Raw genomic sequence first — 12,378 nt, 5'->3', positions numbered from 1 at the left:
TTCAAGTGCACGTATGAAAAAAATTAATGTTGAATTAAATAGGAATATTAAATACATTTTAAAGTTATGCATAGTCTCCTCATGGCCCTTTGTTTAAGTGCAGCTGCGTGTAATCTACTTTTTTTTTTTCATTTTTTGACTTTCATGAAATTTTCTATTTCATTACAGTTAGCTGGAATTAGATAACATTTGTAAGGTTTAGACTAGCATTGGATGGGGGTCAGTGGCTCATCCCATCAGTGGGAAGGGCTTGTTGAAACAGGATGCAGTGATTCCTCAAGCCCCGTGATACGTCAGGAGTCAGTACAGAAAAGCTTGTCTGAGCTCTTTTGGAATCTGACATTCAAGTCTGTTTTCTCTGTGACGTAAAAGTGATATAACAGCTGCCTTTTAAGTAAACAGGTCCCAGATAAGGTATAGACTTGTTAATAACCACACAGTACTTCCCTGTACTGTGAGAAATTAAATAAAAATGCTTTCAGTTTGTCTCTGCTTTCCAGATTTGCTGGTGCATTTACTCATGGCATATTTTAAATAATTTCTTTGACCTTGTGTCCTCTTTTAGTAAGAGAAAAAATTAAAATCATGAAATCAGCGAATTATGATGGCCTATTAGAGATGCACAGAGATAGAGTTCTCGATGACTTCACTTAGTCACGTGCTCTGTCCCACTGAAATTCAAACACAGATAGTCGTCAATTGCCATCTACTCAGAATTAATAAAAAAATCTGAAAATGTAGAATATAATGGCTACTATCACATAGTATCACTGCATTGTATGCTGATGGACAGGTTTCTATTTCAGAAACAGTAGAATAGAATAAGATGCTACTATGAGCCATTAGTAACTAATCAGTCTATTTGAAAAGTGCTTTTAACAATTCTTATTTGGAGTACAGTGAAGTACAATAGATCTATACCTAACAAAATTAGGTAGCTGAGTAAATGTGTATATAAATTGTATGTATACAGAACTATGTACACTCAGATACACTGAAGGTTAAGTAGTGAAGGGTGATTTATGCACTTTGACACTCAGTGTCACAAAATCTAGAATATTAGCTGGTTTGCTGCCCAGGGGAAATCTTTTGTTGTACATTATGCTTCTTTATCCCGATGGGGAGAACTATGTACTAAAAAATGTAATTCACAGCACCAACCCACGTGTGATAGTGATCTGGAAAATGGTGAGCAGAGAGGGCAGGGAAAGGCTACCCTCCAGAGAGAAGTATCTCCTTCTCTCAGGTTTCACAGAGCTCTGCAGTCTCCTGGAGTTAAGCACCTAGCGAGCTGTGTCTTTGTTTTCCATTGTGTTGTCCCAAAAACTCTCAGTGCTTATGGCATTCACTGCTTGTGTCCTTCTAAGGAATTATCTCCTTTGGGAGCAAAGATCCATAGACACCGACAATCATATTAATGAGGCAGAACAAAATGAGAAAGCGGAGATAAACCTAGAAGAATTCATACTCAGTAGGTCCCAGGAAAGACTGCTAGAAGCGGACAGTAGCTCTTACAAGAAAAGAGTGAAAGTGGTGAAGCAAGATGCTGTTGCTGGTCCTAGGCTAGTAAGACTGACATAAGGGGGAGAAAAAGTGTGAAGTACCAAGTACGTATCTTCTAAATCCACAGGTAATGTAGCTGGGCATACCTTTTGCTACAAATTCTAACCTGTATTTCTAGCTGGGATATGACACCATACTAGACTGCTCCCAAATTTCCTAAGCTCAGTCTTTACTAGGTTGATTATCTGCACTCTGCTTGGTTTATTTCTACCAAGAAAACAAAAGCTGAGAAGTGTAAGATTGTGCCCCATGAGCACACCGTGGGGACTAACATGGAAAGAGACAGAAAGTCATTTTATTACAAAGTTGAAAACATTAATCAATTCCTCTTAGATTGTTTTCTGTATGTGATAAGACAATCAAATGGGCGGTAACACTCACTTGGGCCACTACTTGCTCATTAAAGGCCTGAGTAAGGAGTAGCCCAGGTGATGGAGGCACATAGCTCTAAAATTAATTCAAAGCATCCCTTGCTCTAAAGTTCTGGTTACAATAAAAGCAACAAAAAGAGCTCACACGAAGCCACAGCAATTTCAGATGTTCTGAAACAGTTTTGTTATATTAAAGCCTACGATAGTCATTTGTGTGTATTACCATGATAATTCAGATTGGTAGGTGCCTTGATGATTAATTTCATTTGAGAAGTGAAGCAACGCTTTGGGTGCATGTGTCCTTTCTCTCAACAGCTGTGGCTAGGCATGCCAGCCTGGTATGTTGCTGCCTGCCGTGCCAACGTGAAGAGCGGAGCTATTATGTCTGCGTTGTCCGATACTGAGATTCAAAGAGAAATTGGAATCAGCAATCCTCTTCATCGCTTAAAGCTCCGATTAGCAATCCAGGAGATGGTGTCACTGACAAGTCCATCAGCACCTCCAACATCCAGAACAGTGAGTCCCGTTCAACTAACGTTTTCTTTACTGCTTCTCCCTGCAGGAGTCTGCAGAAAGGCTTTTGCAGTAGGAGAGTGGCTGTATGGTTACACACACTTCACAATCAGTGGGAACAGTCCTATAGAAACTTAGAAGGATCTGTTCATCACTCGCGTGATTGTTGATCACTGATATTTTTCCTTTAGCAGATATTCTTATTTTTTTAAAGTCATGCTTTTGATTAACCTTGATGTTATCAAAATGATCAGTATTGAGCCTCTCATTTGCAATTTTGCCTGTATTTTTGCCTTTCTCTTCCTTCAAGTCATCTCTCCCAACCAAATCAGATTGTGTTTCTCTTTTGCTTCTCTCTTTTTTTTTCCCTTGGGGGAAGGGGCAAGGCAGGAGGGGGCAGAGGTTATGTAGGAACACAGCTTTTTTGAATCTTGTTCCCGTTCCCCTTTTTTACATCCTTTCAAATGTTATCTAATCTCAGTCAGCTGGCTTTAGGTTCTTCGTACTTTTAAGAGAAGCAGTGATTGGAAGTGTGAAGGGAGAGTCTGGAAGGGAGAAGTGGAGCGTGTGCATTCAGCGAGGAAGGGAGAGAGAGTGGCAGCAGACGGGAAGGAAGCAAGTAAAGAAGAAACACTGAGACAGAGGTCTGACAGGAAAGGGGAATATATCAAAAAGAGGAAGAAAGTACATTAGGGGAGAGTAAGAAGGTATGCACTATAGATAAAAAGCACCTTTTAGTGGAAAATGAAGAAAACCAGGCCAAACTGATGAGGAGAAAAAGAAACGAGATAACAAAAGGGGAGTTTCATGCTGAGAGGCTGATGGTGATGGCTATGAAAGAGAGAACAGAGACTGTAACAAAAAAGAGGCTTGATCAAATGGGAAACATAGCATAGAAGTGAAGGATAACGACTACTACTCAAGTAGTGCAGCTCAGACTTCTAATAGTAAGATAATAATAATGTTAATGATAGTTATATTTGGTAATCTTTTGTTTTCATTGAATCGACAGAGAGTATTTTGGTGGAAATTAGAATTGAGATACCTTTGAGGGGTACCAGATCCACTGAGCTACATAAGCAACTGGGCAAGAGGATTCTAATGTCACTATTGACTGGTCTTTTATCTTCACATTGCAAAGGTTCTTTCGATATTATAGTTCCCCATCTGTTATTTTCTCACTTCAGAACAGTGGTATATGCCATAACCATGCTAATACTATGAATCATAATGGATTTCACCTAAGTAAAGCAGTATAGGCTCAACATGATGTGGAATTACTAAACAAAATTCATTTTGATTTTAAGGGCATTAAAGCATATTTCATAGCATAAGAGCAGTGACACGAAATGAGAAAAAAGTACATTCAAGCTAGAAACACTGGGAATAGTTTTGCTTTGTTTTTTTAATTCTTCCTGAGCACAAAGCTGCCCTGGCTTGGAATGTGCACTTCTGAGTCCCAAGTCTTTCTGCCTCTCCTCTTTCTCAGGAAAGGAGTTCATTTACTTCAGGTCTCAAGAAAGCACAGCGCATTTCCCCTTATGTGCACAGCAGAATTCCACACCCCCTCCCTGCCTCATCTCATTGTCCTAGTAATAATCTGACTGAACACAATAGGTTGAGGAAAAATAGCTTTACAGGTGAATTCTCCCGGCATTTTTGATTTACAGGAATGTGGGGGAAGTAATAATTATTTAGATTGCAATATGAGCATGTGATGTGTGCAGAATATTCAGGCTGGAAAATCTTTGAGAACTGAAGCTTACCTCCAGACAGATCTATGAGACAAAGGTTGTATTTGCCACTTGTGTGTGAAATGCAGCTTTAATTATTATTCTTTCCTTTGTGACGGTGTTCTGCTGGATTTCATCCATCAGTTCTAGTTGAAATACTCCATCGCGTCTGTTCAGAATCCTCTAACGAAAGATGCAAAACAAGTTGTCTAAAGTTGTCTCTAGTTGCAGCTCAGTAGAGGCAAGAACGTGGTTGTGCTGATGGTGATGCTATACGCTGTTAACTTACAGTGGTGCTGCCTTTCTTCTTTACCACTGCTTACCTAATGTGGATCCCACCTGCCTCCCTGCGGGCCTTGTCCATAGCCCTCAGGCAATGTCTGGGTGACCCATGAAGAAATGGAAACTCTTGCTGCTCCAGCTAAAACGGTTAGTCTTTCCACTTCCATTTAAAATGGTTTTAGTGCTCAAAAGAGAACTAGGATGTATCATCTGCTTTAACACAGATGCTGTTATCTTCTGTAGGATGGCTCCCAAGCATGCCATTAAAAAGTTGCAGGGAGTAGTGACATTGAAGTTAATGAACAGTTACATCATTTCTCAGCAAAAGAAATTACAAACTATGTTGCGATCACAAAAATTGTGTGAACCTAAAAGCAGTATTGCAGTTTTACAGTACCTAATAGTTTCACTGCCAGTGTGAAACCTCACATAGTGAAATGAAATTATCGTGGTTACAGGTGCAACATTTCCCCTGTACTCCACTCCCTATTATCTCTTCCAAATATAGTTTTATATCTGCTGAAATAGAAAGAAATAAGAAAAGTCTTGAGAATGGTGCATTACACAACTTGGTCTTTTCATTACTGTCGAGCCTTTCATATCCATGCTTGTGTATGCATGCACTTTGATTTAGGGTGCATGGAGTGTGTTAGTTATTGATTTTTGTCAAACATCTCCCTGCTTTGGGGGGACATAAGTAAATATTAAGAGATTTTATTCAATAGTTCTGGCTTTTACTTGGAACACATGTTACTTTAGGTTTTGTTTTTAGCACTGTGTCATAACAACTCCGTAACAGTGCTTATGAAACATGATACAATCCTACAGAGAGATGTCTGAAAAACCTGTCTTCAGTCTGGAAAACTTTATACTCAGCCCAATCTATAAATGGTGGGGGACGTACTGAAGATAAATTTTAATGCAATAAAGAATTATTTCTTAGAAATTTATGCTTGCTATACTATTTGAAGTGTTCTCATGAACATTCATGAAGCAGATTCTCATCGATAATTATTTTTTTTTCAACTGAGCCCAATTTCAATTTTATTACTGTTGGTAAAGATAAATACAAATATAACAACACTCAACTGACCAGAAGTAGGGTTGATCCTGTTTAACTGACTGTCCAGAAAAATACAGCTTTGCCTAAAAAAGTGTTATATAGAAAGTTCCTTTACAATACATTCACAAGAATGTATTGTACACAGCTTTTTATTGTGAATGTTGCAAAATTTAACTAGAAACAAAAACCGGCATCTCTAATGCCCAATTTTGTAAGTAAACGGTTGTGTTTTGATTGTGAAACCATAAAAAGTGTTTAAGATAATTCTGTAAAGTTTCACCAAGCTATAACGATCTTGAAAACTTAGCTCGATTTGCCCTACTAAGATTTTTATGGTCTTGTAATTTTAAAGGTAGTTTAGCCCAGAGCGTTGCCACTGACTGGAGTTACTTTGTCGGCACATTTTACATGTATGTTTTCATTTGTACCAAGATTAACACTGACATGAAAAGCACATCTTTTTATAACTCTTTTTTATTGTCTTTTTACCTGCTTTACTAATTGCTTCCTGCTGATAACACAGAAAGAGTCTGAAGAAGGCAGCTGGGCTCAGGTATGAATGACTCTTTCACATGATTTTTTGGAACAGAATGCTAATAATAATGTCATTAAGAGTATATCGATATGCATAGAGGAGTATAGTATTGTGACAGTCTCTCAGTGATTGAATTACGATTTACACATTTGAGTTATAATACAAAGAAAATATTCTGTGGACAGGTTTGCTAGGTAAAGAACAAAGAGGTGCATATGCTGGAACTATTTTTCTTAAAAGAAATGGCTACGTTCCAGAGACACCTACTACCTCCCAACTAAATCGAGAAAAAATATTTTCCTCATTTTTGAGAACAGGCTAATAAAATATGCCAAGAGTTTGAGATCTAACATTTCTAAAATTACACCGGATTTTTTTTAGAACAATTGTATAAATCACACCCAAGTATCAGTCTACAAATAGTCATGTATAATTAGGAACGAAATTTTTCACTTTAGTTAGACTATCAATTGCTTATATTCTTCAGCTTCTTTCTCTCTCTCTAACGTATGCACTTACTTACATAATCTTTCTCTCTTTACTTATGGCATTCCTTTTCTCTTCAAAATCTCACAAGAATGAGAGATGAGGGGACTATATTTTCCCCCACAGAAAATATATTCAGCTCGCACTGTGTTATTCTTTTGTCTATAATGGCGGGAGACGTTAAAAACAAAAACAAAAGGATAGTTAGGCTTGAAAGTGATGCTCAAAGATGAGCACGATCCTATTGAGGAGGTGTTAATCTTGCAAGTTATGAGCTCTCTTTTCTGCTAAGTTTTATTAGGACCAAAATAATTGGCAATAGCGAGATGTACAATCTATCTATTTTGCATTTTAACTGTGCAACCCATATAAAAATAGTTCAACGTGCACGTGTTATTTTCATATACTTTCTTCCTCACCCCATTGAAATTTCAGCTGAACAATGAAGTAGCTTAATGCTTTGATGCTAACTTCTAGGAGGAATCTGGTTTGCTCCTGTCTTAAATAATTAATTTGTTGAGCTCCACATATGATGCACTTAGGTTTAAGCTCTTCACCGCTGAAAAGACCTCAGAAATAGAATGTATTTGGTCACCTGCTCTCACTGATGCTGAAGGCAGGTCAGGGAAGCTTGGCTGGCAAACAACTGAAATTAACTTTTAGTCTCCAAAGGACTACAGGTGTGTAACCATGAAGTGTCATTAGATCCTATGAGAAAAACGTAGCCCCCACTAAACTGTGACACAAACTTCAGTTGTTTCCCTGGGGCCATATCTGTATTACCAAGTTTAATGTAGGATCTGCCTAGCATAAATATTCTAGGAGGTCAATTGAAAGCAAGTAAGACTATGAAACAAACACTTTTTGATTGTATGAGAACTTTGCTTGCATTTAAATCTCAAAATTTAAACTATGATTTCTTATTACAGAAAAATTACTTGCATTTTACAAAGATAGGAAACGACACAAACCAGGCAAAACTGCTGTTCGTAACAAATATCTCACAGCGACTTCCACCTCGAATGTCGAAACAATGTAAAACCGGCATGCTTTTCTTTTAGGCAGAGTTTCTAAGCTAGGAAGTCTCACTAGAAACAAACATAGGATATAGTTATTCTGTCTTCGGTCTGTCGTGCAACCTTGAACAACCTCAAGAATTTATCGCCCCTCTCCTTGTTTTCTTCCCTGTAGACCCTGGCTTACGGCGATATGAACCACGAATGGATAGGTAACGAATGGCTCCCCAGTCTGGGGTTACCTCAGTACCGAAGTTATTTTATGGAATGCCTGGTAGATGCGAGGATGTTAGATCACCTGACAAAGAAAGATCTGCGTGTGCACTTAAAAATGGTGGATAGCTTTCATCGGTATGTTGGCATAAAGACTGCACCTGTAAAGCCGTTTGTGTGTCTGACGTAGTGCTCTGTGCTGCACAGAATAAATACGCTTACTTTCCGTTGTTCTGGTGGGGAAAACCACACCGAAAAGGGGCGGCTGAAAAGTGAGTGTCAGAAATCTGAATTGAGAGAGATTCCTTTAGGGGTAGCAACCGCATTGCAATTCTGTCTCTCGTAACTAAGATATTGGTACAGGTAAATTTCATAAGGAGCGGGGAACCATTAATATATAAATAAAGCCTTGACAACACAGAAACAGTAATAATTTATTAAGTGGTTTAAAGTAGCAGAAAATGGTAGACTAAGATTTGAAGCCTTGAGATCTCACAATAACGAAAAGCTATTGTGTGTAGCACATAAAAGCTGTTAACAGTACAAGCAAATTGACAGTTGTTCATGTTATCTAGGGATGTAGCCAGGACGCTAAATTGGAAATATGGAAATAAAGGCATTTAGACTTTAGGGAGAATGATGTTTATGTGACAAGAAGTGGATTTATTTTTTTAATATACTGTCTGATTTGCACTTTTTTGAGGCCTGATTTGACAAAACATTTCACGGCTCGCAAGAGCTGACCTTTTCTGAATATGATTTTTAATGTTTTGGGTTTCTTATGCTAGAACATTTATTCAAACATACTCATTTTGGTTTTGTCCATTTAATATTTGAAGACTGTGGAGTTTTTTTAATGGTTTTTCTCTCCCCTCTGTCTTCAAGATTTGCTACATGGGCACCATGAAACACCTCATGTGAAATGCAGGAAATATATCCTACATATGTTCCCATCTTCAAAATTATCTTTATTAACTCTGTAAATGTTTCTCTTTAAATAACAGAACAAGCTTGCAATATGGAATCATGTGTTTAAAGAGGTTGAATTATGATAGAAAAGAACTGGAAAAGAGAAGAGAAATGAGTCAGCATGAAATAAAAGGTGATAGTTCCTGGGAATGAATACTGGGAATGTTTCTTCTTTTGAAGCTTGACACTATTAATTCCTTGTCATGCCATTTTAGCAAAGCATTTAAGCATGTGCTTTAAGTAAAACTAACGTAAGTCCATCTGTCTTCAGAACACGAGGCAACTCCTTAAATTAGGCACAGTTGAGTACGTTGCTAAATTGGGGCTGCAATTTTGAATGGCAGTTTGATACGTACATTTTGCTAAATTGGATTTTGGGGACAGACCTTATCCTAGCCGCTTTCAGCCTCAGAAGCAGAAGGCCAAATAGGCTGCAGAACAATGGGACGTGCTGGGGGCAACACCGGGAAACCGGAGCACTCGGGACCCCTAACACTGTGCTCCTGCTTTTGAAAACCTTTGCCTTTGATTTCTTCAAAATGTGTATCGTGGAAAGTGTTGCTTAGAGGGGTGCCCACTGAGGCAGCTGGTTGGTATATAAGAATAGTTCCTAACAGAACTGGCCTTATAAGATTTAACATAGATTCTAAAGTATTTTTCTGTTTAAAGCTCTCTAGAGCAGATTCAGGCTCACTGCATGGTTCCTTTTATATATAACTATTAGGGTGGTTGGGTTTTTTCCATTACCAGAAGTGAGTCCTTTGATTCCTTTAAGCATTTCCAGCCCTAGCAAATACAGCAGTTAGCACTTCTCAAGCACAATGCGGATTGGAAGAGCTGAAGAAAAAAATAAAAATTGCACTAATGCAAAGACTTGGATGTGGAGGCATCAGTGTCGGTCAGCCTGAGCGGGTATAGCTGGAGACTAACATGGGGGAATTGGGTATTGATCTCAGATTCTGGTGTTGCTTCAATGCTAGGACATCGGTAATAACTCATAGCCACCTTCACCCTGTCATGCATCCATCAGTTAGACACAGTCCCAGGTGGGATTTGGTCTCAGTGATCACTGGCTGCCTCGCTGTGTTTCAGCCGATCCTGACCCCAAAATCTGGGATGCTCATGGTCAGGCGATGGGGGATGCCTGCTCCCAGAACAGCTACATCAGCTGGAATTCTAAGGGTTCAGGACAAAGCCTCATCACTTAATAACACAAAACTCAGTACTACATTTCCCACTCACAAGTATAAAGATCAGTATAAGTAACTTACTTTTAACCTTATGGGCAGGGTAGGATACCTTTTTTATAATAGCCAAATCCTCAAAAATGGTTTCCTAGCTTGTTTTGTTGCCTTAGCTTTATAATTGGAATGGACCTTAACAGCTTAAACAGCTTTCTGAACTAAAAATAGTTTTAGTCTCTAAAGATGTGAACTCATCGTTTGCTTTATGGCATGTTATAAAATGGTAGGTGCTGACCCAACTCTTAAAATGTTTAACACAAAGCTCTCAAGCGAAGCCTTGAGGAATGGATATTTCTCCTGTGCCCTTGCACTGTTAAACTGTAAAAATCTTGCTTGAGAAATAAAAAGGGTATCTATAGGAGGTGCATTCTGGAGATGCCCTCTGGAGGCACCTTTCTCCTTTGGCAACGTTATTTAGAGTAAACATTTAACTTGAAGGTTGCCAAAACCACACAGGGTCTTGAATAGGAGATATTAAAGCTATAAAGTTTGCTGGCATTCCTCATTTAAGAAGTAAAACAGTATGACGTCCACAGTGCATGCACAGCTACTTGCATGCACCTGTACAGTTTGGAAGTTACTGGATATCAGGAGACTGAACTGGTGTTATGTCCTTACAGATGTGCTGGTATGGAGCAATGATCGAGTCATACGCTGGATACAAGCTATTGGCCTCCGAGAATATGCAAATAATATTCTAGAAAGTGGTGTACATGGTTCACTTATAGCACTGGATGAAAACTTTGATTACAGCAGTTTAGCTTTATTATTACAGATTCCAACACAAAACACCCAGGCAAGTTTGCTCGTGCTACTTCTGGTTAATCTGTACCCATTATTGCCTTTTATTCATCTTCAACCATTTTAATTTTTTACTTTGGTATCTCTAGGCACGACAGATCCTTGAGAGAGAATACAACAACCTTTTAGCACTAGGAACTGAAAGACGACTCGAGGAAGTAATTAATTTTATTTTCAGTATCTATAAAATATCACAGTAAAATATAAAACTTAAATTGACTGCATGAAGACGTATTTATTTGCACATTGTTAAAAAGAGTCAGTTACAACTTGAAGAACAAATTAGGAAATGCCAGTCAAGGTTTCTAAAGTAACCTTGGTATGGCTCCATATTCATACCATTTTGGATGCTGAATTTGGCACTGCACTCTTACCTTAAGATGAACATTTTCCATGGAGGAAACATGCAGAAAGGGGTGGAAGTTTCACTGGCAAGAGCAAGTGGCGGTGGTGGTGGTGAGATGTGTGGGTGGGTGCCTGTGCAACCTATTCTTTAGGGACACCTATACCCTTTCTTTAAAAATAAAGTAGAAAGAAGACAAGTGGATTTTTGTTTGGGTGGGGTTTTTTGGTTCTTCAAAGTTGATCAATATGTAAGAGTGGGATTTGGGGCAGTTATCTGGGATGGAGAATCTCAAATGGAAAATATTCGTCTTAAGGTAAGAGTCCAGTGCAGAAATGTTCAAGTCTTGCACTTCTGCACGTGAGGAGGAATAAAACTTGTAGGGACTTGTTGAAAATGTGAGATGCCCATGAATTCTGTGCATGCACATGAGTGTTTAATTCTTTATTAGCACTTTACATAAACCTTCTAATGCAGTAACAAACCACTGCACTTTCTGTCACTTTTAAGAAAGTTCTACTTTGGCTTATACGAAAACCTTCTGCTATATCAAGCCACAGATTTAAGAAGTTTTCCACCCTAGCATTTAATATTTCTGAAGCATTTACTTTTACAAGAGTGTCTCAAATGCATTGCAATTACTACACGCAGTGCAACAGAGCCGAGTAGTCGTGGAATACATTTGACAGTGGGAGAGGCAGCAGACAGCAGGATAATTAATCAAAAAGTTTCGTTTTGCTTTATCAAATACAACCCTGTGTGTTGACAGAGCGACGACAAGAACTTCAGACGTGGCCCCTCCTGGCGACGACAGTTTCCTCCGCGCGAGGTTCACGGGATCAGCATGATGCCGGGCTCCTCGGAAACGCTGCCGGCGGGGTTCAGATTAACCACAACATCAGGGCAGTCGCGGAAGATGGCGACTGACGGTATGCAGTCATTTCTGCGCTTACTGTTGAAAAGCAAGAGGCTTATTCTGGCATGCTAATTTGAGTTTTAGTGCATGTCTGTGGTGTACTGGAACGGCTGCGTTGACCTAACTAGTATAAGGATGAATGGAGTCTGGGAGAGTTGAATTAGGGAATGGAAAAGCACTGATTTTGCGTACTATTGATTTCTAAGTAAATGTTTCAGCTCATTAGTCTCCCTAGCAGGGGGAGTGTATTTTAGAGAATGAACTTAGAAAGGGCTGTCACCTTTATTTTCCTGTTCGACTTTCAAACTAACTGGTTCAGCTTTGACCATC

The 12,378-nt window shown here is 38.9% G+C and overlaps 1 protein-coding gene across 4 annotated transcripts in view; it reads left to right on the top strand.

The window, feature by feature from the left end:
- Nucleotides 1-12,378, top strand: part of PPFIA2 (PTPRF interacting protein alpha 2) — a gene marked incomplete at its 5' end in the record, with an annotated part of 340,138 nt that overhangs the window by 326,426 nt on the left and 1,334 nt on the right. For 3 of the 4 annotated variants that reach the window (XM_082485262.1, XM_082485261.1, XM_082485264.1), the window contains 8 exons: nucleotides 2,250-2,450; nucleotides 4,547-4,609; nucleotides 6,049-6,078; nucleotides 7,738-7,913; nucleotides 8,780-8,877; nucleotides 10,609-10,784; nucleotides 10,879-10,947; nucleotides 11,902-12,061. In XM_082485262.1, the coding sequence (XP_082341388.1) occupies nucleotides 2,250-2,450; nucleotides 4,547-4,609; nucleotides 6,049-6,078; nucleotides 7,738-7,913; nucleotides 8,780-8,877; nucleotides 10,609-10,784; nucleotides 10,879-10,947; nucleotides 11,902-12,061 (973 nt within the window). The remainder of the gene's footprint in view (nucleotides 1-2,249; nucleotides 2,451-4,546; nucleotides 4,610-6,048; nucleotides 6,079-7,737; nucleotides 7,914-8,779; nucleotides 8,878-10,608; nucleotides 10,785-10,878; nucleotides 10,948-11,901; nucleotides 12,062-12,378) is intronic. The other variant, XM_082485263.1, reaches the window with a different exon arrangement.

The sequence above is a fragment of the Vanellus vanellus genome (assembly GCF_965231255.1).
Source record: "Vanellus vanellus genome assembly, chromosome: 1".
Lineage (NCBI taxonomy): Eukaryota > Metazoa > Chordata > Aves > Charadriiformes > Charadriidae > Vanellus > Vanellus vanellus.
This window is presented reverse-complemented; position numbering and strand designations above follow the sequence as displayed.